At 45.0% G+C, this 25,755-nt stretch overlaps 1 protein-coding gene across 19 annotated transcripts in view; it reads left to right on the forward strand.

Moving 5' to 3' along the window:
- TCF7L2 (transcription factor 7 like 2) overlaps nt 1–25,755 on the forward strand; it is a 178,336-nt gene that overhangs the window by 55,411 nt on the left and 97,170 nt on the right. For 16 of the 19 annotated variants that reach the window (XM_065843176.2, XM_071812148.1, XM_065843171.2 and 13 more), the window contains exon 4: nt 8,090–8,191. The exons of the other annotated variants lie outside the window; for them this stretch is intronic. In XM_065843176.2, the coding sequence (XP_065699248.1) occupies nt 8,090–8,191 (102 nt within the window). The remainder of the gene's footprint in view (nt 1–8,089; nt 8,192–25,755) is intronic. 19 annotated transcript variants of the gene reach the window in all.

The following is a 25,755-nucleotide window of genomic DNA, read 5'->3' on the forward strand; positions in this document are numbered from 1 at the left end:
GAGGCTTTCAAATTAAATGTGAAAAAAGTGATGGTGCTTTCCCAAGCTCCACCCGCGATCGAGAAACACTGTCTGCAGTTGTTTGTGGAGATACCATGTGAACTGCAGAAAGTAATGCTGTACTTCTGTGTCACATGAACACTCTTCCTCTTGAAAAGCTAAAAAATTGATTTTTCATTCCTGCTGTAGCTGATTAGCATTTACTTAGCTTCTTCATGCTCAGTATCAATATCCTAGAAGTCAACTGTTGTCTATGAACCTCACATTCTTTAGAAGGAAAACACCTGTTTTACTTCAGTATTGCAGTAGAACTGATGGCAAGAATGCCTTTCATCCATGTCAGAATAAGCAAATAATTATCTAAATCTGCGTGAACTTTCATAGGCAATAATTTTTAAGGAAGCTTCTGGTTATTCTCTTTAGCCGTTTCCCTGCAGCAGCCTCCTCTGGGCCCTTATCAGCATGTATAGAAAAATAGTGTAAATAGGGGTGACATGGAACAGTGGTAATGGGATGTAGCTGTTGTATGGCATCTCATCCAGGGTGCAGGAGAAGAGCTGCGTGTGCTGTGAGGACATGGGTCAGGAGAAAGCTACTGATCTGGTGCTTGTGGGATGTTCCTCCACCTCCACTCAGTCTTGACTGCTTACCCAAGAGGTAACTGCAGTTGTTGAGGTGCCCATGGGATTCATACTGTTTCTTTGTGCCTTGTTCCACCCCAAAACGAGCATCCTCTTTGTCCATCTTCATCTTTGCCTTGGCTTGTTCAGTGAGACACTTCCAGCTCACTGGATTTCTGCTTTCACGTTGTCGAGGGTTAGGATTGCGGGGTGACAATCAAACCCTGGCAGATGTATTGTTAACCTCCTCTCCCCCCGCCCCACTTCCCCCTTTTGCCCCTCCCTCTCCCCCTTCCCACTCAGGACAGGCGATCGGGAGGGAAAGAAGGACAGGGAGAAGAGAGTTGGAAAAGTTAAAGATGTTTTACTAATGCTACTAATAGGAATAGAGAAAATAATACAAAATATACAAAACCAATCTTGTAAGTCTCAGCAACTGCAGAGCCAGCACCCAAAGTCCTGGATTAGACTCTGTAGCCAACCGGAGCTGGATTCAGTCTGTCACTAGGCCTCAGTTCGCAGGGACGACCAGCAAGGTCCTCTCCTAATGTCAGCCATGAGGAAAAAAGGGAAGGAAAAAGGGAAAAGGGACGAGATCCTCGTGATCTCCCACTTTTATATGAAGTATTCACGTGAATGGAATGTTATACACCGTTGGTCAGTCTCTCGATCATCGGTTTCTCGTTGCCCCGCTCACGAGATGTCCATCCGTGCTTATCAATAAGTTTGCATTCCATTGCTAGGTTTAACCAAAACGTGTTGGGTTCTCCAGGAAAATGGAGCTAACATGAAGGCTTTAGCTGACAGGCAAATTCACTAAAAGAGAAACTTGTTTTTAACAAAACCGGGACACAGGTATCCCTCCTTTGAGATGATCTCAACCTGTTTGATCACTAACATATTTCTGTAACTTTCAGGCTGTGGAGGTCTCTGCCTTCTCCTTTTCTTTATGCCTTAGCAGTGAGTGCTTCAGCAGTGTGACAAAGCCACAAGCAAAATACTCACATGGGCAACTCAGGGCCCCCGTTTCAGGGATTCCTTGTGTATTACTGGAAGGGAAGGAGACAAGGTCACTCAAGTTCTCAGTAATGGGAAATTCAAGGCACTAGAAATGTCTTCTTCAGGAATATATCACAAGATGGTTTGGCCGGTACCAGTTCTGGTGAATAAGTGGCTTTTTAAATTGGGAAGAGGACTTAATGCCCTATGTGCAAGTGTCTGTGCAGGTATAGAACACTTATGAGTTCCCTTTTATTTTTCCTGCCACTTTTTCCCTATTTATGTATTTTATTTAGTGATTTGTTTTTTGCACTGTTGCAATAGTGTAAAGGGTGATATTAGTTTAAAAAAAAAAAAGAAAAGAGAAAGAAGTTGGAAATATGTGATAAATACTTCCGTGTTTTACAATTTTATGCTTTCATTTCTTGAGTGCAGTGGAGAAATCTCTTGTATGGAACGGATCGGTCTCATTGAAATGAGCCTTGTTGCTCTTATTTCGAGCAGCTCCCCTGTGCCTCGTCGTGGTACATTACACATTCTGTAGAAGGGCTGAACATTGTGGGTGGTGTCTATGACTTCTCATACAAAAAATTCCAGACACTGCAGATCTGCAAGAAATAGGAGGCCCTTTTAAAGTTCCTTCAGCAATCTCCTTGAGTTATTTAAAATAAATCCTTCAGATTTTATTCTCACACTGCACACCTCTACAAACAGTATAACTAAAGACCGACAATAAGGGATCGAGGTAAATTAAGGGATGGAGCAAAAGCTGAGGCTCTACTTTTACATCCTTGGAGACTTCGCTTTCTGACTTAAGTGGGGACACTAGTAGGTTACAGACCTTACTTTGTAGGTACCAAGATGAGAATCCTCTTGCAACTGTTTTTCTTGTCCGCAGAGAGCGATTACAGTCTCGTTAAGATCTGTTTTCATTCCTGTCACCTTGCCTGTAAATCTCAGCCCTCTCCTCAGCACCGTGCTCTCCTGTGTTACTACTGGATTATCTCTGGTTAAAATTTGCCTAGATACAGTCCCCCCCGTCCTGAAGTGCTGCTTATTAAATATTGGAGAAACTCCTAAGCTTCTCAGTTGACATCCAGGTGTGTATCCAGGTGTGTACTTCCATGTGATTCTGCAGCGCTGGCCAAGGGAGAGACTAACAGCAAAACCAGGATCAGGAATACGTCTGTTCGCATGGTGCGTTGAGATCTAAGGGAGAAAGCGCAGACTCTGAAGGTGGAGAGGTGGTCCCATGGTTAGGAGAGGTATTGGAGGCCTGTGGCATCAAGCTGGCTCCAGGAGCCGTGTTCCTGCTTGTTTTGGTTCCTGGGAGCTAATAAGCACCAGCTGCAGGAAACCTGAGCTGGAAAGTGTTGTGCAGCTTTCCCTCTGTTTAAAAATACAGTGTGTTTTTTTTTTTTTTTTTTTAATTGCATTTATGTATTTATGTGCTGTGAGACATCACTCGTAGGGCATTCCAGCAGTGAGAACAATAGCGTGACAAGGGAGCAGGTCCAGGTTGGACACCGGTGCAGGAAACACCTGTGTGCCATCCCTTCCATTGGGGACGTGTCACTGCGAGCTTGGCCCCTGCGCAGGGGGTGGCTGCTGGCTGTGAGTAAGAGTTCCCACTAAACTCCTCTAGACTTGGATATGAGTTTTAGCCGCTTTTGACCAACTCTGCTGTGCAGTCTTGGGAAGGATGTTTGTTTGTCCCACGGGTGCCCAGGGAGGTATTTGGGGCGGTGGACGCGCAGAGCTGCTCTCGATGGGTCCGCCTCTGCAGGACCTTCTGTTTGCAGATGGGAGGTGAGGACGTGCTGCTTGCAGGAGTGGAGGGTAGGGGTGGCTTTTTTTTGTTCCCCTTCTACAAAAACAAATCTGGGCTGTTCAAATCATTTGCCTTTTCCCTTGTGCTGACAATTTAACAGCCTTTTTAAAAGCTTTGGTTTCTCTCAAGTATGCTCGCCCCATACGTGTTTTAATTTTTGTGCAGAGGCCTGGAGCTTAACAATTATTTTGCTTAAGCTCTCCAAGACTTGCCATAAAACTTTTTTTTTTTGAAAACACACACATGCTAATGGTCCCCATCAGATCATATTGTTAAACAGGGAATATAATACTTATGTCAAGATGACATTATTTTAAAAAATGGTAAAAGCAGGCCAGCAGAGCCCATTTCAACAGTTTTGCTCCAAAATAATTTGTGCAGATTTGTTAGAGTTAATTTGTTGAAAAGTTCAATGTTTGTACAGGCAAATCCTAATTTCCACACTAAGACACAGAGGCAGGAGAGGAGTGAGTGTGTGTCCAGCTTGAGCAGGAGCAGGATGGTGGGAACTTCCCTCCCTCCTTCCCTTCCCCCCCCGGTGCAGGAATGTAAAATCAGTGTCAGAAGGCTGGGAAAGTCGGCTTCGGATTTTTGTGGACTCCTTGCAAATCAGAGGAACTGCCTGGCTCAAATCTGCATTTAGAGCCGAGAGAAGAGGATTTCCTGCTATTTAGTTGCTTGAGGAAGGAAAGGATTTACCTCTCCACTGCAACAAGACTTAATTTTTCTCCTCTTTAATAAGAATATCGTGACATAGGGCAGCAGTAGTAAACCTGTGGAAATAATCACTCCTCTCCCCGCTCTTCCTTTGCCCTCCCTGTGCCATGATGCAGCTCCCCCCTGCCCGAGCATCCTCCCACCCCAGCTCTGGCCATGGTTTGGCATCCTCCGTGGTGAAAGAGAGAGTTGTGGAGGGGGCGGCTGCTGCTCCAGCGTCGCTCCCTGGGCCGGCCGCCTCGCTCGGCCCGCCATCTGGATCCAGTTAGCTCTCTCGGCAGTAGGGCTGAGTCTCATTTCCTCCAACCAGTAATGTTATATAGGCAGTGATCCTGTTCTGCCCTAACATAATTGAAAATTATGTGTATTGTAGACTCGCAGCGCTGAAATGTAGACTCGTAAAAATCTGTGGCTCAGGTAGCCTGTGGAGATTGAATTTGGCACACAATGAAGCTTTTATGTAAAGTAAGAATTATAAGCCACCACATCAATATTGTGTTACAGGCATGACAATTCTTGGATGAGGAGGCCTTGAGTCAGGCTCGTCACCTAAACAATGCTAATATTTCATACTTTATCAACGGGGCTGGCGTTTTGACGCCAGCAAATTGGACTTCTTTTCTTTAGCAAGCGTCCTGCTGTTGGAGCTGTGGGTTCATTAGCTTGACACAGGCACTGGCCGTGGGCTCTGGCCCTCTGTCTGATGGACAGAACATCTCGCCCTTGGCGGGACTGGGATGCTGCTCAGGATTCTGGCCACTTGGTAGAGCTTGTGGAAGTTGCTTTATTGAACCGTGTGGGATTCTGCTTTCCATGGGGACTGTTTGTTTTATATTTTTCCCCCCACTGGTAGAAATGGAAGCTGTCCATGTGTGTGCTTGTGTGCAAGATTGAGCCCTCTGGGTTTGGACTGTTCCTGCTGGGCTCCACATTGATGTCCAAGAGGAGGAACAGCTTTGGCTGCATTTTAGCCTTTGTACTGTAAGAATTCTTGGATCCTCTTTGGCAGGGGTGGGTAAGAGAAGGACTTTACTGAGTAGAGTCCAGACTGAGGGTTTTAAAGGCAGAAAAGCAAAGTAGCAGTAAGACCTGAAACTTTTCATCTTGCACTTAGGCTGCTCACCCTGGTGTGGGAGCACCTGCACTGGAAGTACTGGCGCTTGTGAGATCGAGGTGGAACAACCATACCTTCTTGGTCTGTTTCTTCTAAGGGTGTGTATTGCTAGTGAAGACCAGCAGTACTGGCAGTCCTGAAGGCTTTGTAATCCCTGCAATACTTAACCGACTGGATGTGCACTCACGCTGCTGCGTCAGTGCCTCAGTCTCCGGAAAGCCCACGTGTTTCTTGGCCTGTCTTTTAGGACAGCTACTGACCTGAGCTCCTTCATGGGTTGTCATGGATGTAGGAATATTCCAGGGTTGCTCATGACCACAGAGTGGTCATGGAACATTGAGGGCAGTTGGTTTATTTTGGTGGGTAATGGCTTCATGGCCATTTCCTGAAGTGCCACCAGTTGAGCTGGCAGGTTCTTGTAAGTGCTTTAGCTGTGGTCGTAGTAACTTCTTACTCTCCTAAATGGTTGTGGAGTTTGAAACGGAGTTGTGTACCATGAGGCACACATCCTGGAAGGAAGTTTTCCTTGGAAGACGGGAAAAACACTTCAATAGCTGGCTGGAAGACCTGAGAAAGCTGGTAGTAGCTGTGACCCATCATGACCCTTTCTGCAAGTTCATACGCCCCTTTAGGTGGTGTTAAAATCACTGCCTAAGACAACTGATGGACTTCTAAAAATGTAGCAGTTGACTTGTTTAATAGTGCCATCTGCAAATCTGAAATGTATCAGATTTCCCCTCAAGTTAAGAAGCTCTCAGTTGGCTTAGGTTTTGGGTTCATTTTCTCTGCACTTGGGTTGCATTTTAAAGCACTTTTTTTGAAACCACAAAGGGTTAGAAAGTTACTTTAACATCGTCTCAACTTTAAAATTTATGTTGTGGTCACCTACATTGAAGAGCAGGGATTTGATACAAGCGATCAAGTATCTGGAGGCTTACAATTGAGTCATAAGAATTAGAAATGTCGCTTACAGGAGACTAGTTCTGGTTTGTTTGGGTTTTATTTCTTGTTTTTAAGAAGTGCTGAAACATTCTAGTCCACATTGCACAAATCCCAAATGTGAAGATGAATAAAAACAAGACTTCTTGGAACTTCAGGAACTTGTATGGGGCACAAATCCAGAGTATGGGGTTTGTTTATTTGCATTCCAATAGCTCAGAAATCTCAGGCCCTCCAAGCGATGGGAATTGGTAATGCATCCTCCCACCGACTGCTGTTTCTGGTCACCTCTGTGCCCAGGGTCTTGCAGCAAACAGGCCTTGCATGCTAGCAAATGTTTTGCATACGTGAGCAAATGTGATAGTGATGTGCTGAAAGCATGGAACCAGATCTGCTTCCTTCCTTCGTGGAGATTTAGATACAGCTTCCTTTGTTCGCCTGGGGTGCTGGGGGTTGTTTCTGTGTGGTTCTCCTTCAAGATTACTCTTCAAAACAAAACAAAACACCGTGGAATGGGTAAACAACTGTTTCTCTTAGGTGTTTTCTAGGAATAGATCTGTTAGGTCAGCTGGAGTCTAGTGCTAAGCAGGATCTTTTGCAGTGGCCTGATCTATTCGTACAGCTGCTTTTCTTAGTTCTGGGAGAGGGCTGAAAGTATGTGCCAGTATACATATCTTCCACCACAATACAGAGCTTTTAGAGATCACCTATTAACCAGTATGCCTAATTGGCACAGTGCAGCACCATGCAGAGAGAAAAGGTTGGGCTGAAATTCTATTTAGATGTACTGTGCAGAGGAGTGTTTGGACTAACTGATTTCTCTGCGGGGCTGCGTTTGGTCAGAATCAAGTGGCTCTGATGCAGCAATCTGGGTACCAGCTCAAGACTTCACCTATTTGGTGGAAGCCTTGAGCTCTGCTGTGTAATCTGGCTGGGGTACAGTGGCTCCTCTGGTGGGTTTAGCAGAGGATGTGCATGACCAGAGCTGAAGTTTTGGTCGATACTTGATGCTGGTTAAATCCGTGGGAATGTTCTGCTCCTTCTTGAAATGTGGTTAAGCTGTGGTTCAGCCCATGTGCCTATGACAGTGACGTAAAGAAGTAGTGGCTGTCCCCAAGCGCCTGGCCAGCACAGCTGAGCTTGAGTGCACCAGGCTCTGCTCTGGCTTGAACATCATCAACAGGAGAGCTTATTAAGTTTGGTCTTGTAATTGAATAAGTTACACTGTGCTAGTCCCTTGAGGGTTGTTTGACAGTGGGTTTCCTCCTGGCGATAGTGAGCAAGAAGGAAATAATCCATGGTGGCTTCTAAAATGGTGAAAAGTAGAGAAAATACATTCTAAGACCCAGCATTACTGGGTCTTTTTGGGGTAGACCTCTGCCTTTAGAGCTTGTACAGTGCTGGGAAGGTGGAAGAGTTGACATGATGCATTTGTTAAAAGAATGACAAGTGACCTATTAAATGATGAGATCATATTCTTAACCCATGTTACCTTTTCTCACTCTTCTGAGACTGATAATCCACCTTCCCCTCCCTTGTCCCATCCTCTCCATGGTTTTAGAATTTGATTTCTGTGTGGGTTTTATTGTTGTTCTAGATTTGCTACAATTTAAAAAATCAATGTAATACCATCTTTGCAATCTACTTTATTTTCTTATTCCTAAACTGTAATGTGGTGGTATGAATTGCTAAGTGTTCTGCACAGACTTTGTCTCCAGAAACATGCAAAGTCGTCTTAATTTTTGTTTCAGTTCCTTGCATGAGTTTTAATTTATATATTTTTATCCATGTTATCTGAGATTTGTTATTTTTTTTGCCTTTCTTTTTTGAACTCATTTTTCTTTCCCCATTTTTGTTTCCTCCATCCAGTATCTGCAGATGAAATGGCCACTGCTTGATGTTCAGGCAGGGAGCCTTCAGAGTAGACAAGCCCTCAAGGATGCTAGGTCTCCATCTCCAGCACATATTGTTGTAAGTAAACACAGAAAGATGTTCTTCCTTTGTTGTTATTTTTTCAAGGCATTTGATGGTAATAGCATTGGTTGTCATCAATTTTATTTTACACAAAGCAAAAGAGAAATAGTTCAAAACAAATAAAAATCCTAACGAGCCGATGTTAAAAAGAAGGGGAATACATTTGCTATTGCTGGGATGTTTATGAAATTATCATTCATGTGCCTAGTAGGAGGGAACGGAGTTGAAAATACTTTTAATTTGCACACTGCACAATTACTTAGTGGCTAAGAAGTCCAATCAGGCTGGTTTGCACATCTGACAATGTTGAACTGAAGAGAATGAAAGGATGCTTTTGGAAAGCATTAAAAACATAAAAACCCAGCCTGTTCTGCGCCCTTCACTAAAGAAATCTTGAATAACAGTTGGAGAGTTTGTCACCTGGCTCAACAGAGTCAAACTCAATAGAGTGCATGTCCCTTCGTGTTGTGATGACTTCTCATTTAGTATAAAAAGTGTTACCAAATGTTTACTACTTACCTGCAAAATATAGAACTTTCTTTATAAGGTAAAAATAGCTTTTCTAATTAACTTCCCAGTTAAATTTCCTTGCTTCTGTTGTAAAAGCAACGTTGAGTTTGAAATGTTCCATACAAATTTGCGTGAGAGGGATTTGGGGTTTCATTTTGCTTTCTAGAATAGCATTCATAGAGGTCTAAAAAGAAACTGTTTATTTATGTGGTGTTATGCATTGGCCCATCCTCGCCCATAGCCACTGTCAATGCCGTCTAATGTTACGGAGCATCTTAGCTCTGAGTGTTCATCTAGGAAACTTATCTCTGGAGAAGATGACGTGGAGTGGGTTGGAATATTTTTCTGAAATGCTTTGTCATCAAGTTTTATTTTATTTTATTTTATTTTTTAAAACTTTTTTATAACTAATGGCTGACAAGGTGAATCCCAGGAAAAGAAACATTGCAATGTTGCATTGTCGTTCTTTATCTTCTGTTACGCTGTCTAAAGCTGACATAGCTGGTAGATCATCCAAGGTGCACATTGGTTTTGTTAGAAATCTAAAATGACACTAAACATTTTTGAGGAGCTTCTTATTATATTGTTGTCTGTTTAACTTGAAGTTTCATCCCTTTGCTGTGTCTCAGTTTTGTATTTAAAAAGAAAAAGCTTTCCTGTCTTTTAGAGTCTGTAGCTTCTAAACCATCCCTCAGTACAGCAGAGAGCGATGGGCACAGGGCTGGTATTTGCTAAGTCGATATCTAGCACTTGTCGCTTCACTTTTTCAGAATGACATTGCTTTTCGCTCCTGTCCACTTGCGCTGCCACTGGAGGAAGAGATCAGAGAAAAAATATTTGGCTGGTTATTTGGAAATATATACAGCCATCAAAACCTGCTGTCTTCTTATTCTTGATAAGAAATGAACCAAAGTAACTTCCTTGTTTTAATTGATGTTTAACTGCAGTGCTGGAGGACGGGCGGGGGGCACGGGAGCAGTGTGGGGCTGCAGGAGGTGATGGTGAAGGGAGCAGCGGGTTCCTCCTGGCTGGCTGCAGCCCGGGAGGGCAGGTGGAGCGTGGCGGGATCACCTGTGCTGAGCATCCCCTGTTCCCAAATCCTCCCAGTATGCAGGAGAGCGAGCGCTTGGCTTTAAAAGCCAAAGCAGCTCATTGTGCCAGGGGACTGGTTGGGGTCCCAGCTCCCCCAGCCCTCTCTAGCCGGGTGTGGGCGAGGTGGAGGCAAGTGGACAGCACAAAAAAAGGGATCAAAAATCCCGATCATTTTGGAAAATGAAGAGAAACCTGTTTCCAGGGAGGCTGAGGTTGATCTGCCTTGCATTTTGACCATTTATGGGGTTCTTATGGGTCTCTTTAAAAGCTGTTTCCCTCTGCTATTCAATAAAAAGCATATTTACCATAGCAACCACTTAGGCTGTGAGGAACATATACTACCTCTGAGATGGAGGCCACCTTCCAAAAGAGCCACAGCTGGCATTTGTAATGTGATCTTTTGTGCTACTTACAATGTTGGAGGGAGAGGAGAGGGGGGAGTCAGGGGGGGAGTAGTGGGGTTTTTGGGAGGAGGGGGGTTCTGCAAGGTTTCATGTTTATTTCTAGCAGCAAACTGTTTTGTCTTATTCTGTTAAAATAAATAAATAAGGGGCAGCTTTTTTCTACACTTTTTCCTGGCATCCGCCCCAGGTCACATTCATTCCCTGGAGTAAAAATGGTCGTATTTTTGGTAAATAAAGTTAGAGCGGGTAGCGACATTTGGGGGAGATGAAGCAGCTGCAGATGCTGGTTGGCCTGGGATGTGTCGGGCTCCTCTGGTGTCCCTGCTGTGCCTGCCCACAGCACCTGGGACCTGGCCACTCCTGCACAAGGCTCTACACCTGCTTCTGCATTGGCGAAAACACGATTCATTTTTTTATGGAACAATAAGGGGTGTTTCGTGGACACACTGATGTTTCTGTGCAAGCGTAATGTGTAACGTATAGGGATAGAAACTGGTTCTCCACCCACGTTGCCGTATCTCATCTACCCAGCAAAAGTACCCATGCCAGTTTTTCATCTTGAAATCAGTTCTACTGCCCTGAAGATCTATGGGAAAATGCTAACACCTGCAAATCATTTCTTATCTTTCCCCTCTCTCTGAAATCAGGATTTGAGGCTAATCTTTATAGCTGATTTGCAGAGAGAGGAGAGTGGGAGGTGGGAAAATTTTTCCTCCCTTTTTTCCTTTTTTCTTTTTCCTTCCTTTTTTCTTTTTTAATGTTCTTGCTTCTCAGTGCTCGGCTGTGAGTACCGCGAGCTGTGTGTCAGGACTGCAGCCTTTACGCCCGGCTCCAATGAAACTCCCCTTGGCTTCAGCGCAGGTTTTAATGGCTCAGGGCTGCAGAACATGGCTGTCTGTAATGTCTTAAGTAAAGTCTGTACTATTTGTCAGCCGTCCTCCTTTCAGATTTGTTTAAGGACATTGAGTTAAGACTACAAAAATGGAAGCAAAAGACCGGCATGAATAATTTGGCTGGATTGCCCCCAGTGCTGAGGGCTGGGTTAATACTGCTTTTCATGGTGCTCGAGAGAGTCTCCGAGGCCCATAATGAGAAACAGAATATTAAACTGAAATTATGTTCAGCATGTCTTGAGGAAGGTACAGCATGAGGCTCCATTTAAGACCAATGCATTTGTTTGCATTTAGGTGCTTCACTTGTCTTGTAACCCTCTCGCATCTTGCTCTGGCACAGTCATGCTGCTTATCTCTGTCCAAAGGTGAAAGAAAACTGGGGGGAAAAATTGTTTTAATAGTACGCTATTAAGCTTGCTAGGTCAAAATTTTGAATTCAGCTTGCGGATAGTACTGTTACGAGGCTGGCACATGTTTTTAAGGGTTTTAATGGTTATTTCTCTTTTTTTCTGACCTGTGATTTCACTGAAGGTATTAAGACTTTGTAAAACAGTTTTAGTGGGAAGTTTTTGGGGTTGTAAAGCAGACCCTAGGTGGGTGCCTTGCATGCTCCTTTAAGCAGACAGGGTGCTGTTTGTCCTGAAATTGCATGTTCAACGCACACCTGATCTGCTTCACACGTCTGCACCAGCATAGTGGTGAGATCTGGGTGCCCCAGAGTTGGATTCTCACATAGGAATGTTCTGGTGGTGCGGACAGGCAAGTGAAGATGAGCGTGGTATGTCTGTGCGAGGGTCTCCCAAATCTGCTCGCTACAGAAAACAAGCGCCTTTAAAACTGTTTTTTATTTATGCATGCATTCCTCCAGCCTTAAGGAGAACACCAGTGCTGTTCTTCCATGTTCTCTGCAAAGTGAATTCTCTGACTGAACTGTACTCATTTTGGGCAGGATTATGGGTGAAGGACCAGTCCTCTGTTCCTACCACCTGCTGTCTCGGCTGTGCAGACACTTGCTTTTAGCTTCCTTTGTACCAAGCAAAAATGTTCTGAACCCAAAATGGTGGTGGTTTGGTACAGTATGTTTCTTACAAAACACCTTAAGGTTTAAAAAATTCCTGCATTTTCTTCTGCAGGGAGGCTTTTTGAAGTAAATATAAATGTTACTTTGTGGGAGGACTTGTAGTACTATTTCACCTGGCTTTTCTAATATGTAATGAACACAGCGATGAAGTAGACCGAACCCCTAAGAACAAAGAATCTCTGTGTGGTAGGGTATCTATTTTTTTATTTTTCATAAGGAGGTAAAAATGTGTTTTCAAAACAATATGACAAGCAAAACTGAAGGCAAACCCATCTGAAATGTGCTCACTGTTCTCAGCCTCTTTGCCTTGCGTGGACAGTGGGTGTCTGGGATCACCAGGCAGTTTGGAGGGCTCGGGAGTTTTTTGCCAGAGCGGCTGGAATTGAAGCTGCACAGTCTGCCCTGCCTGATCCCTAATTTCTGTCGGTCTCATGTGGTTTACACTTCGAAGGAAAAGACAAATACGAAGAAAAGACGAATACCTACAAGTAACCACAAGATTTATCTTGTCTAGATTGAAAAATTCACCCCCATTGTCCCTTCAAATGGGCAGTGGGGTGAATCCAGACCTGTGCACAATCCTGAGCCATCTGGAAGCTCGATCTTGCAACTTCCACTCGCAGTGCCCCAAGAGGGCTTTTAAAAGCTCTTGCTTTGTTTGTATTGAATATTTTGTTGTAGAGAGGCTGTTCTTCCTCTGCAGTAACCTCTTGAGATGTTCTTGGATTTCAGACCATGTATGCCCGTGATGGGACACCCTTTTCCCTGGAGGTGTGCAGGGTGATCCTCTGAGTACACAAACGGTGTTGAGCGTTGCAGCAAACGCAGTGATGTTGTGGAGAGAAGGAGCTGGGCATCATTCATGTCAGTACTTGGTATCATGAGAGGAGCTCGTGGGGAGGAGGTGAGGGCTGTCTGAGTTGGACTCGTACCCCAGTCTCTGATGACAGGCAGGTCCCACCGTGGTGCACGGACCCAGCACACAGATCCTTGAGACTCATGCTGCAGAAATATCCCTGCAGACTTAATTGGAAAGCTCCTGGAGTGAGTCTTTCCTTTTTAACTGCTCTTTAGGTTATTTGGCTAATTGCTCTGGCGGTTGCAAAGAAAACAAAATGTTTCATTAATGCATGCCCAAAAGTGTACAAATATCCTGTCCTGAATTTTCAGAGATGCATGGAATTGAGCCACAGAACAATTTAAACTTGATGAGAATTTTGCGGCTAAATCTTTCACTAGTAGTGCCTTTTGTTTTTTCATTGGGAAGGGTTGTGTTTAAAAAAATCTGTGTTCAAACCTGAATGTGTAGGGCTAAGTATAGAATTCACCTACTGGCAGCCCAATACAATTATTTTGGGTGGATTCCTACAAAACACACACATTGTATTCAGTACCCACTAAGTATGAATGGGAAACCTAGTGCTTGGTTTGTGTAGAGCACAGAAGAATTGTGGACTCCTAAAAAGTAATTCTCTTGGTAATTTGACTGCTTCATGCCGTTGTGTTTACTCTGTGGCACAATGTCTGTACTCTACAGACCTTAATTAGGAACCGGAGGTAAACCCTCTGCTTTAACGTCGAGACTGGGAAAATGTGCAGGCTTGTACCTCTTACTGTGAAGTGAGCAGGAATTTAATGCTTCTGCAAACATGGGTCGGCACTAAAGCACCTTCAGAAGACATCTTGGGGCTGGATTGGCAGCTGGGATGAATTGTCACGCTTGGTTGTAGTCAGGAGATCTGTGAGTAGCTCCAAAAACTCTGAAGTATTTGGATGTTGGGATATTTCAGCTGTGAATAAATGCTGTAAAATGTATAGTACTGCCAACCTCAATTGTTCTAGGATCATGAGTCAGGCCTCAAAAGATCATGAGGATTGGTAGGGGGTTTTTTGGTGTTGTTTTTATTTGTTTTCTGTTTCTTAAATAATACATTTTGTATTCCCTTTATTTGTTCTCTGCTTCCTGAGCCTGCAGGGTATACTCCGCTCATTCTCAAACTTTTCTCTGCAGCAGTTCAGGAGCTTGCTGTGTGCTGGAAGCGGAGGCTGAGCTTCTTCCCTAAACACTTGACTTCAAGGCTACCATACTTTAATAAAAATAGACTGGCTATCAAATTGTAGGAGCTGGCAACTCTAAGTGTTGCTGCAGGAGAAGGCAGCTGAGCAGGGGTGTTACGATATGCTCGTCACAATCTGTTGAGCATCCTTTTCTTGTGAATCGCCTGGCTGGACTTTGGGAGAACCTGGTCCTTGGTGCCTGTGAGGACTCTGGTTCACAGGTGCTGGGGTGACTGAGCTTGAGACAGCTGTGGTGCTCCCACCTTACTGGACACAGCTCAGCAGGTCCTTCTGAAGCAGCAGGTTTATAGCCCAGGATATTGTGGTGAACCAGCATCAGCTTTGATTTCCTGGAGGGGCTGTGCTGCAGCTCTTGCTCCTGGCATTTTGGTGTCTTGTGGCACACCAAATATATCTGGTATGTATCTGACACATTTGAGTATCGAAACTCTCTGGGTGAGGGGGAAACAAGGCAAAAACTTGCTCATCAGAAATCCTTAAGTAAGATGCAACTATGGTGCCTTCAGTGTGGTTGTAAGCTCATCTGCTGTAGGCTTCCCTCTTGTATCTTTTGTTTATAAAACACCCACCATGTCCCAAATGCAAAGCAAATATGACTCCCTAAATTCTGGCTCTTTCTGACTAGCTCCTTTAGGATACGGTAAACCTGCAGAGAACAATATTTCAAGGTAGAAACCTACACTGGGAAGGTGGTTTAGAAGAGCATTTTAGCACAGAGGAACCCAAGCTATATTTTGGATTCAGCCACATGGCAGTTTGCATTATGCTGGAGCATGCATTTTAAATTAACTTGTAGGGACTTGCATGGGCCTAAAATTAAATATCAGCAAGCCGTCAGCTCTCCTGCAGAAAAGGGAGAGGAACGGAGAGCGTGCAGACGGTCCGTCCCCGAAGCCCGGGGCGTGCAGGACGGCAGCAGCAGCCGTGCGCCGCGGCTCGGTCTCGGCAGCTGGCAAAGAGCTGTGGCAGCACCGGGTGATGCTGGAGAGCCAGATGGGTGAGCCTGTCAGATCAAAGATGACGGGTACCGAGGGTGGCAGACTTGGCAGGGCTGCTCGCTGCAGGTCCTTCTCCCCGCGCACCCTGACTGCGGCTGAAGTTTGTGGCTGCGTTCAATCTGGAGCTTAGAGAAGCAGGTATTGAATAATGCAGCCTGGTTTGGAACTAGAGCCCATGCCGACTGGAGCAGGAGCAGCCATCATGTGCAGAACAGAGATTTAATGGGTATGATATGGCCATGTCACTGTTTTTTTTTCCTGAATTTCTAGAATTGCAGTCTTCCCTTCCCAGTACAGTTCTGGGCTTGATGCAGAGCGGAAAAGCCCAAATATGTAGTTGAAGTAGCTGTCTCAGAATAACTATTCCTCATTATCTCTCCATGCGGCCACTCTTATTCAGCAGTAAGAGGTCCTTTGTGCAGTTTAGCTTAATCCGCTTTGGAAACGGATTAAGCTAAATCTCACAAAGAAACTCTTAGTGCTGAGTAACAGTGTCCACACAGAAAGATAATTCGAAATAGTTGTTCTGCATTTTTCAATTCACAGTCGAGCCCTTGCACAAAAACTTCACGGTGCAGATGAGCCCACTTGAATAGGAACCCCCTATTTTCTGTCTAAACAAGGTCTGTGTATTGTGTCCAGGTGCTGTAGTAAAGAAAACAGTGAGTGCTTGTCATTGAAAGGAGAGGAAGGAAGCTGGCATTGCTGGGCTTGGGACCATTTGTTTGCCAAATTGCTCAAGCCCAGGATTATTGCACTTCTCACCAGTTCATGCAGTCTGGGATTAGATTATTCATGGGATACTTCACTTTTTGGACTGTACGCATCTGTACTCTCTTCTACAGAAGAAACTGGAGCTGTTTAGTAAGCCACCGCATAAAGAGAAGGAAGAATGCTTTCTCCTTTGTCCTGTGCAGACCTATTTGGCAAGAGGCAGACCTATTTTAGAAAGCCTTTGTAGAGTGAGAGATGTTGCAAATAACAAGGAGTGATGCCGTCGTAAAAGAATCTCCCTCCTCTAACCTGTCCCCAGGCAATGTTCTGTACCTTATTTCACAAAATTAAGCTAGAAGGTTCTGTCAGGCAGACTGTGGTTTGGAATATGCAGTGGGCTGGTAGCAGGGGTCTGGGTCCAGGGAACCCTGTCTTGAAGCTTTGCTTGCACCTGAGAGGGCAAAAATCATTCAGCGCTTTCCTGTGATGGGGAAGCATTGGTCATGCCTCTGTTTTACCCGTGCAAACAGAAAGATGTTAAGTAAATTTCCCAAGTTGATTTTGAAAACCTGATGATTTCCACATCTGCGTTTTAGAGCCTTGTGAAAAGACCTGCAGCCCCACAGGAAAAAACCAAAAACTGAAGCGCGTTTTGAAATCTAAACTTAAAAATCCTAATATCTATCAGACCTTAGGAGAAAGTTACTTTTGGTGCTGTTTATGTGCTCTCAATACTCTCTGTGTCTGTGAATGCTTATGTCAGATGTACCTTACATCTTACCTCTCAGAATTAGGAAGTTTGGGGGAGCTGAACCAGTCCTCCTTCTCCCCCAGCAAGCAGTAGCTCTGCAGCCAGGCTCACCTGTGTGGGAAAGATTTTATTTATATATATATATGTGTATATAAATATATGATGAGGGATGGTCTGGTAGGAGGTCCTGGGTATGCATGGTTTGAACCTGTATGTGTGTGTATACAAGAGGTAGGGTGCTTTCTGATGAGCCCCTCTGTTAGAATTAAGACAAAACCAAATCCTTGATGTGTTTTGGTTTTTGTTTGTTTGGCTGGGCTTTTTTGCAACCCTACCCCTCTACCCCTTGGTGCAAATTAAGGATCTGATAGTACCCTCGGGCCTTGCAGTGCAGAAAGAGGTGGGTCTGTGCTAGTTTCCTAGGAGAGGCGACCAGTTCTCTAACACACTTTTTTTCCTGTTGGCAGGACTCAAAGACTTCTCTACTACTATTACTGTGGAAACTAGCTTCCCCTTCCTTTGTACTTTCTAGGCCTTGATTCAAGAAATCATTAAACGTGAGCTGATGTCCATCCGTGTTCAGGACAGCACTTAAGTGTGTGCTCTAAGTATTGCCTTGCATAGTGATGCTTTTCTGAGTTGCGGTGCTGGAAATGAGCTACTATTTGAAATAAAACCTCTTCCTGAGAGATGGTCGTGGCTTCTGCCTGTCCCCCAGTTGGCAAGCACTGGGAAAGGAAAGGGAGGCAGAGAAGGAATAGGGTGTCCTGAGTTCTTCTCCCCCAGAGCTTGTCCTTGTGCTGACGTATTTCTTCCCAGGGCTAAGGCTGTAGGAGAAGGTGACACACTGAGTAAGGGTTTTGGTCTCTTGTTGCTCATCTGCTCACTGGGAAATGCATGAAATCTCTGTGGTCTCCTCCTGTGGTTGGAAGGATACTGTGTGGAAGGGGGAAGACAAAACAGCAATATTTTGCCATGTTGTATGCCTGCAGAGCTCTGCAGTGCCAGCATTACATGTTATGAGGCTGTGACTGCCCTGTAGTGAGGAAATGGTGATGGAGGAAAAAAGAGAGAAGGGACCTGAACACCTCCAGACATTTTTAGTTTGCATTTACAGCCCTGAACGCTTCTCCTGCTAAAGAGCTGCATGGTAGCAGTATCATTAGGAAACCCCAGATGCCTGCAGTGCACAGAGATGTCCCTGGCGGCAGACCTTCTGTTGCTGCACGTTGGGCATGTCTACATGGTTAATTAATATGAAGCAAGCAAGGGTTTGAATTGCTAAAGCCGTAGCTGCTCCACGTTGACTCCCCATCTCGATGCTTTTCAGGAGGGAAGTCATTTGCTGGACATGAAGCAACCCGCTCTCATTAAAGGGCTGTGATGGCCAGGACAGCTTGCCTTGGGATAAGCTCTGGTGTGAATCTGAGGCATGCCGGTTGCTCCACAGTTGCTGCCCGAGGGGGTAAACCTGAGGTAGCAGATGCCATTTGGACTGAAGGTGAAGTTTGCTCACGTCTGTGCCCAGAGCTGAGCGTGTGGCCAAGCAGTTAGGTGCTGCAAAAGCTTGGTGAAGCTCGCCCTGCAGTAACTTGTTCTGCTCATCACACCCAGAGTGTGTCCAGGGAGCATCTGCTCACACCGTAAATGGACTGTTAAGCTCTGTTCCTGTGTAGGCGATGGTTTGGCCACCCAGAATCGCTGTGCTGAGGAACCTGTGGGATGAGTAAATGGTAAGAAAATGTGGGGGAGCAGCCCCAGCACTGATGGGAGAGGAGAATGGCCAAAGAGCTGGCTTATTAGCTTTCTGACTGGCTCAGCTGCTTCTCGCTTGGGCCTGCGGCTTGTGCATTAAAGCATCATCCTGCTTCTGTTTACTGGTTGTTGGGATTGAGTGCCTTAGTCTGAGGCTGGAAAATTAGGGATCCTTCTCTTCCCAAAAGCTGTCCAAGCCTGATGGTGACACCTCCCTGCAGACACCATGTTTCACTGCTGTGATCACACAATGAGCAGGTCAAAGCGCTAGGCACAAATTAAATATAATTTCATTATCACTTATTGTTACCTGTATTTAAGAGGATGTAATAGGCAAGCTACTCTCAGAAAAGCAGGTTGTCTCTACTCTGAAGAGCTCAGGTCCAGGAGAGACGAGGTCTGTGCAGTGCAAGGAATGGCAGCGGATCAGTTGCTGTACACGTGTGGCATGACGGGCACCGTGTGATCACGTCCCTCTCCCAGAAAGGTGATGTGTTCTGCATATCGGATCATGGCAAAGCTGGGAGTGATGTACAGATCCCCTGACTCAGAGTTCACAGTCCAGATTGGTAGGCCAGCCTGTCTTTGACATGCATATTTAATGCTGTAGTTGTCTTTGCATATTCTACTGGAGAGGACAAAAGGTAGAAAGAAAATTAAAAAAAAAAAAAAAAACCAAAACCAAAAACAAACAAACAAAACCAAAAAAAACCCCAAAAAACCTGAAACAACAACAACAAAACCCCAGTTGCTCACCTATCCTTCAGCACTTTTTCTCTTGGACATCTTTGAGACGTTTAAAAGAGCAACATGGGTTCCTGACATCAAAGAGTTAATAGTAGTGAGTGTACAATAGCTCATTAGGACTTAAACGTGGGCTGCAAACTCAGAAATCTTGATGATTTTGGTCTATAAGGACACTGAACTTTCAACCCTAGTTCAGCAATAATAAATGCCTGTTAAGTAAGGCTTCCTTTTGTGAAGAGAGGGTGGATGGATGCATTTCAATTGGGCTTTAAAAGTATTGCTACTCCTTTTAGTGTCTGTTGGCCGAATGCATGTGGGCATGGGACGGCATTTCAAGATCTGCACAAAAAGCACTTTGAAGTGTAACCTTTGTGAGCACCTTAGCCAAACCTGAGTGCAGCGGAAGCAGCAGTTTGTTTATATATTTATTTGTTAGTCCTTTTCTTTTAAAGTTGCTTAAAAAACCAAAACACCAAAAAAAACCCCACACACCAAAACCAAAACATAAAAAAACCAAACCAAACAACAGCAATAAAAACAAACAAAAACCTGCCAACAATTAAATGTTATTTTGAAACTTGGAGCCAGAGTGAAAGGTGGCGGTGTATGTTTGGCTTTTGCATGGATTTTTTCATAACCAAATATATTGGTGTGGGTTTTTGAAAGCAGGGGAAGATGAAGCTGCGCTCTGGGATGGAGTTGGGGCCGTTGCTTGGGTTGTCAGCCCTGCCGCCCTGGAGAAGAGGGTCCTGGCGTGTAGCCGTGCTCCGGCTCTGCCCGTAGGAATCGCAGTGACGAGCTAAAAACTTCTCAACAGCCCCTTCGTCTGCCTATAAAAAGATCCTGCAGACGTTACGGGGACTAAGATTCAAACCAAATCACGAGTGACTGCAAGTCTCGGCTTTACAAGTCGCGGTTTTCCTTGCCTTGAGTTTGCAGGTCTGGATCCAGACGAGCTTCTGCTGAGGTCTGACGTGAAACTCCAAGTAGCGTGCGTGTATGTGTGTGTGTGTTTTACCTCGCCTCTTGGAGAGCGCGAGAGAGACCTCCGTGAAGAGAGTGACAGGGTTTGATATAAACCAGCAGGACTGCATTGCTGCCATTATTCAACAGTAAACCCTTTCACAATGCCATATGCTGTGCATTCCAGCGCAGCGGCGGTGGGTGTGATATAGTTAAAGCACACTCGGCAAACAGGAAACGCTGGTGACCGCTGTGTGTGCTTTTCATGGAGATAAAGTATTGAGAGCGTAACGAAAAAGAGAGAAAAAAAAAAAAAAGTGCTGGGAATGGGGGGGAGAGGACGGCGGGGGTGAAGGAGGGGAATGTGTTTTGGGCCTGATGCTCTGGTCGTTATGAAAATGCAGGCAGGAAATGCAGCCGCAGAGCGAGAAAACGCTGCTTTGCTCCAAGATGTTTGTTTTACTCCATTACACGTATTTTCTAGTTTGCTGCTGGGTATTGGGAGCGGGTGTGGTTTTTTCTAGTTCTTTTTTAATTTATTTTTGAAGTTCCTGCCACACCAGCTTACTATCCCATTCCCTTCCCCTTTACCCTTTCCCTTTCCCTTTCCCCTACCCCGGTTAATAATCAAAAGCTATTTTAAGGGACTAGAGTACAATATTACGTATTTCATACCCCCGCAAAATGTGAACGTGAGTATTTAACCTAAGTATAGTTATTTTCTCGGTGGTGGCTCTGCAAAAGACATTGCAAAACCTCCTCGGAGTTAGGAAGCCGCTGTTGCAGGGCAGCGGGGAAGGCAGGGGGATGGGACCAACAGGTCCTTGGATGGGGAGCGCTCTGAATCATAAACACGCCATAGCTTTAATAAAATAAATGAAGTGGAGCCTTTTCAGCCGAGGGCAGACTGTATTGGGGCAAGCCGGGCTTTTAACGTTGGGAGTGAAAATTGACAGGCTGAGAACTGGGACATAAACAAAAATGTCAGTCCCTGGGAGTCTTGTTCACTGGACAATGTCTCAATTGTTTCCGTGATTTTTCGCAGGCAGCAGGGGATAGTGGGAGATTTAACTCTTTACCGGCCACACAAGCACTGAAGGTGCTCGCAGAACGAAGAAGTGGAGGAAAAAGAGCATTTTTTTGTTTGGAAACGATTAAGCATGTCAGTGGGTGATAAGGAAAGGTCACACTGTTCTCCGCATACTTGTCTGCTGTTCAAGTTGGGCTTTACGCTTCTTTAATTTTGTTTAGGTTTTGCTGCTTGCCTGGAAAACTGCGTGGATTGTTTTTTGGGTTTCTTTGCTTTTTTTTTTTTTGCTTTTTATCAGGACAAGTGACATTATGGGACAGACCGATAGATTTATAAGAAATAGGGAAAATGTGTGGGGATTACATTTTAATTTTTATTTGTATTTCATCATTACATGGCTGACAGGCAAGCTTGGATATTTTAAGGCTGTCTGGATTATTTGGAACAGTTTGAAATGTGAGATAGGGAATGCCCTTTTTATTTTTCTATGAGCCGCTTTACAGTTTTGCTTAAGTCTCAAAACAAAATGCCATCTTCAAAAAAGGCAGAGGAGAGGCGAGGAACACAGTTGTCTCATCATACTTTAGCTTCATTTATTATAAAAACAAACACTGAAGCTTGTTGCATACCAGCCCTAGATGGGCAAGGTTCAGAAAGCAGTAACTGGTAATTCTTTACTCATCAGATTTTGAATGTGTGTTTTGTTGTGGGCTGGGGTGGGGGAGGAGAGCGAGATGGCAAACCAAAGTTGCTTCTTCAGGGCGCAAAAGCTGTTGAGGTTTAGTTGCAGGAAGATAAACCTGTTTTAATAAAATGTGGGTCTTGCCTCAGTTGAGTGAAGTTGAAACATTTTGCAGGCTGGAAGCCAACTCGCTTGGTGTGCAGCAGCCTGGTATTAAAGGTCTGGGATGTGCTGAGGTTGCTTTAGCTTAATTTATGGAATAATAATGTATCCCATTTTCGTATCCGCGCATCCTCCAGCTGCTTTCTGTTCAGATGCATGTTCACAGCCCTGCACTTTCTCCCGCTTTCACCATTTCTCCTTCCCCTGCTCCCCGTCCCCCGCCTGCTGCTGCTGGGAGCAGCCTGGGGAGATCGTCTCCTCCATCAGTGCCGCAAAACTTGTGCTATGGGCAGGTTTCTCCCCAAATTCCTGCTTGGGAGATACTTTCCCCACCCTTATTACACAGGAGAGCATAAGCTGTTGCTCTCCAGATGCTTCCTTGTGTGTTTTGCACAGATAGAAGAGAGGGCAGAGGGTAAAAATAATTGCAGCGTCCTCTTCAGGAAAGGCTGTCACCAAAGCTCAGAGAAGGGCGAGTTGCTGCCCATCTCTAAGTCTGGCCTGGGCTGGAGATACTGCGCACTGAAAGCGTACACCAGATTCTCTGTGGAAAATTTGGCTCCGTATGCGTTTTGAACTGATACTTGTTTCAGAGATTTAGAAAACAAAAGTTGTTGACATGTCGGAGCAGTTGGTTCCCCGGGTAAGTATCCTGAGTAGAGCTGGATTTAATAATTTATAATTAGTGGTTCGTGCAGCGAGATGAATTGCTCTTCCTGTTAGTTAAGGATCACTGAGGAGATCGTGATTTTTCTTGAAACTTGGTTACTCATGCACTGATCTCAGCGCTTTGCCTTGGAGATCATCCACGAGCCGTTTGGTGTTGGAGCTTCTCTGAGCAGAGATGGGTAACATGTGGTGGGTTTCCGTTCCCCGCAATGAACAGCAAATGATATTCTTTAATTAATGAAAGTTTATTTTCCATGAGGATTCTCCAGTACTTACATAAAATTCACTGTCTTGGCAAGTATCCTTACCACTGAATTCGTTTGCTGGTGTAGTCACAGAAAGTGGTTAAATTTGTCAGTTAATGAATTTCGCTTATTTCTTACAGAGTGCTGTTTAAAGCTATTCTAGCTTGGGTTGCCTTGGTCTTGTGCATTATATAAACACAGAAGGAAAGAAATCAGTATTTCAAAGTATTTTCTTAGGACTGTTTTGAAATTTCCACTCCTCTTTAGTCATGAATAACAGTCAAATTTGAAGATAAACTCATTACTGGTAATAACAGCCTACAAGAGATCTCAGTTTCCCTGCTTCTCCCCATCTCCTAGAAAGGCTTAACTACCATTTCAGGTGAAACAATACTATTTTTAGTGCCATTGCAGAACACGTTAATGAGCTGTCCCTATATAGCCATACAGCCCATCTACATATCTGTTTAGTTGCCACCAGTAGTTTTCAGGGCCACCTTTTCTTAGATATCCCAATTAGCAACGAGTTAATTTTCTAGTGTAGGTGTACTGGTACGTGGGAAGAGGTGGGGACACTGAGGAGAAAATGCTCTTTGTAGGTATGTGTGGTGTCTATAACCCTTCAAGGCTCCAGCTCAACTGTCCGGGATGAACAGCACCTTCAACAAACCTTATGTTATTAAAGTTTTGGTGAAGCATAAGCAGCAGATCATCTGCTCCGCTTTGTCTCCCACCCTTGCTCTAGAACATGCCTGAAGGAGCCCGTGGAGCTTGGGCATCTCACATCCCTTCACCTTGCGGGACCTGGATCCGGCTTGTAGAGGTCGGGAAACTAGCAAAGCAAGAAAGGAGCTACGTCACGCTTTGTGAGAGTTGAATGTTGCTTGCCCAGCTCGGGGATCGAGCACGTGCTGGGTGGTGTAAGGGTTTGGATGCTTCTCATTGCCATGCTTCTCTTGTGCATGTTGACCCAGCCCAGATAGGGGCATGTGATGGTATTTCACAGAGGAGCTCACAGAGAAACTCTCCTGTTTTTCTGGTTGGGTGTTTGGAGGCGTGATGGAGACCTGCCACAGATTGGAGATACAGTCACTGAAGTGAGGTGCTCTCCTTCCCCTTGTGCTGTCAACAGGAGAGCTGTACCCATCCAAAGGGGCAAATGGTCTGTACGGGTCTGCGCTGCCCTTGCACTGGGAAATGCTGTACTAGAAATCTCTCCTGCTTCTGAGACAAAGGAATTTTATATCTCCATTTTGCTGCTCAAACGTTTTCCTGGTGAAACCTCAGGGTAAACATGCATGTTCAATCTGGCTGGAGTCTTCCCTGTGGGCCACTTCTCACCAGCATCTGCTGCGCCCGCATGCGAAGGTGATAGTGGAAGTTCTCGATAATGGTACTTAGCACTTATGTAGCACTTCATGTTTCCAAAGTGCCGTGCAAACCCAAGGCTCCCTATCAGTCCCTGGGGGAAGACGGAGCTTGGTATTATTACCCTCATTTATGGGCAGAAAAGCTGAGATGCGGAGAGGTTAAGTGGTTTGCCCAAGCCCACACAATGAGTCAGTGTCAGCTCTCAGATTAGACTTGGAGTTTTCCTGGCACTTGCTGTCATTGTGCAATCAGCTGGAGTGCGTTGCCCCCGTGAGATGCTCCTTGTCAAGCGCTGGAAACTTTGTGCAAAGCCTTTCGAGATGTGCTGGTAAGGTCCTGCTTGGAGACAATGCTGATTGCCTCTGTTTATTTTAACATAGACTAAGAGGATAATTTACAAACCCTTCCAAAAGGCAGAAAAGTTGCCTTCAGTAGAGAAAAATCCAGGCTGTAAAATAAAGTTCAGCTAATGGTGGCATCTCATTGTGCTGGGGAGGCTGTGAGTAGCTGTGTAACCCAGCACTGGAAAGGACTGATCTATGGGCAAAGCAGCCTTTCTGTATCAGCAATTTTTTATAGCTTTCAGGGTGGGTAGGCACAGCGAGAGGCTCTGGTCTGTGGGAAGCAATACCTCGTCTACACATGGGTTTGCCCTCCAGGAGCTACTTCGTGGTAGCTCCTGCGTGAAGATGCTGTTGTTGGACAATAAGAGTGCCTTTGCCAAGCACAGAGTAGATTTGCTTTCAAAGTAGATTAAGCTAAACTGGGAAGATGCTGTTAATCTGAAGTTGTGGGTTCTGCATCTGTATTTGATCTAGAATAGATATTCTCCTTTAAAATTGCATTTGTGTATTCTAGATTGATTTATGTTTTTCATATGGAGACAAGGCCTCATTTCTCAAACCAGAATTCGATTGAGATACCAAAATTATCTGATTATTCAACTGGGATGCCAGGCAACTCTTTCTCCCTTTGTTAGGTGGTGCAGATTTTCAGATGGCATATTGCTGATACTCTTGCAGGATGGAGTTGAGGGGGCAATACCCAAAGGTTATTTTCCTCAGTGCTCAGCAGTTAAACTGACTGTGGCTATTTACAGCCTTGCTGTTCTGAAATAAGTGAATGGAACCGAGCTGGAGGGACATACAGAGAAATATTTATGGTTCGGGGGAGGCTGCCGGAGTGGTGTCCTCGGGTTCCTAACTGTCTTGGTCTCCCGAAAAGCCAGGCCGCAGGCTGGCCAGGCACGGGCTGGGCGGCTGTGGGATGGGGTGGCGGGGCCGCGGTTCGGCAGCGATGCCCGTGCGTCAGCGGGAAACCACAGGGTGTGGAGTGGAGCCGGGGAGCCGCGAAGACAATGAGTCTGTGGTAGGCATTGAATGATACTGCAGAGCGCAGGCTAATCTCGGTTTCGT

Source organism: Patagioenas fasciata, chromosome 8 (assembly GCF_037038585.1).
Source record: "Patagioenas fasciata isolate bPatFas1 chromosome 8, bPatFas1.hap1, whole genome shotgun sequence".
Classification (NCBI taxonomy): domain Eukaryota; kingdom Metazoa; phylum Chordata; class Aves; order Columbiformes; family Columbidae; genus Patagioenas; species Patagioenas fasciata.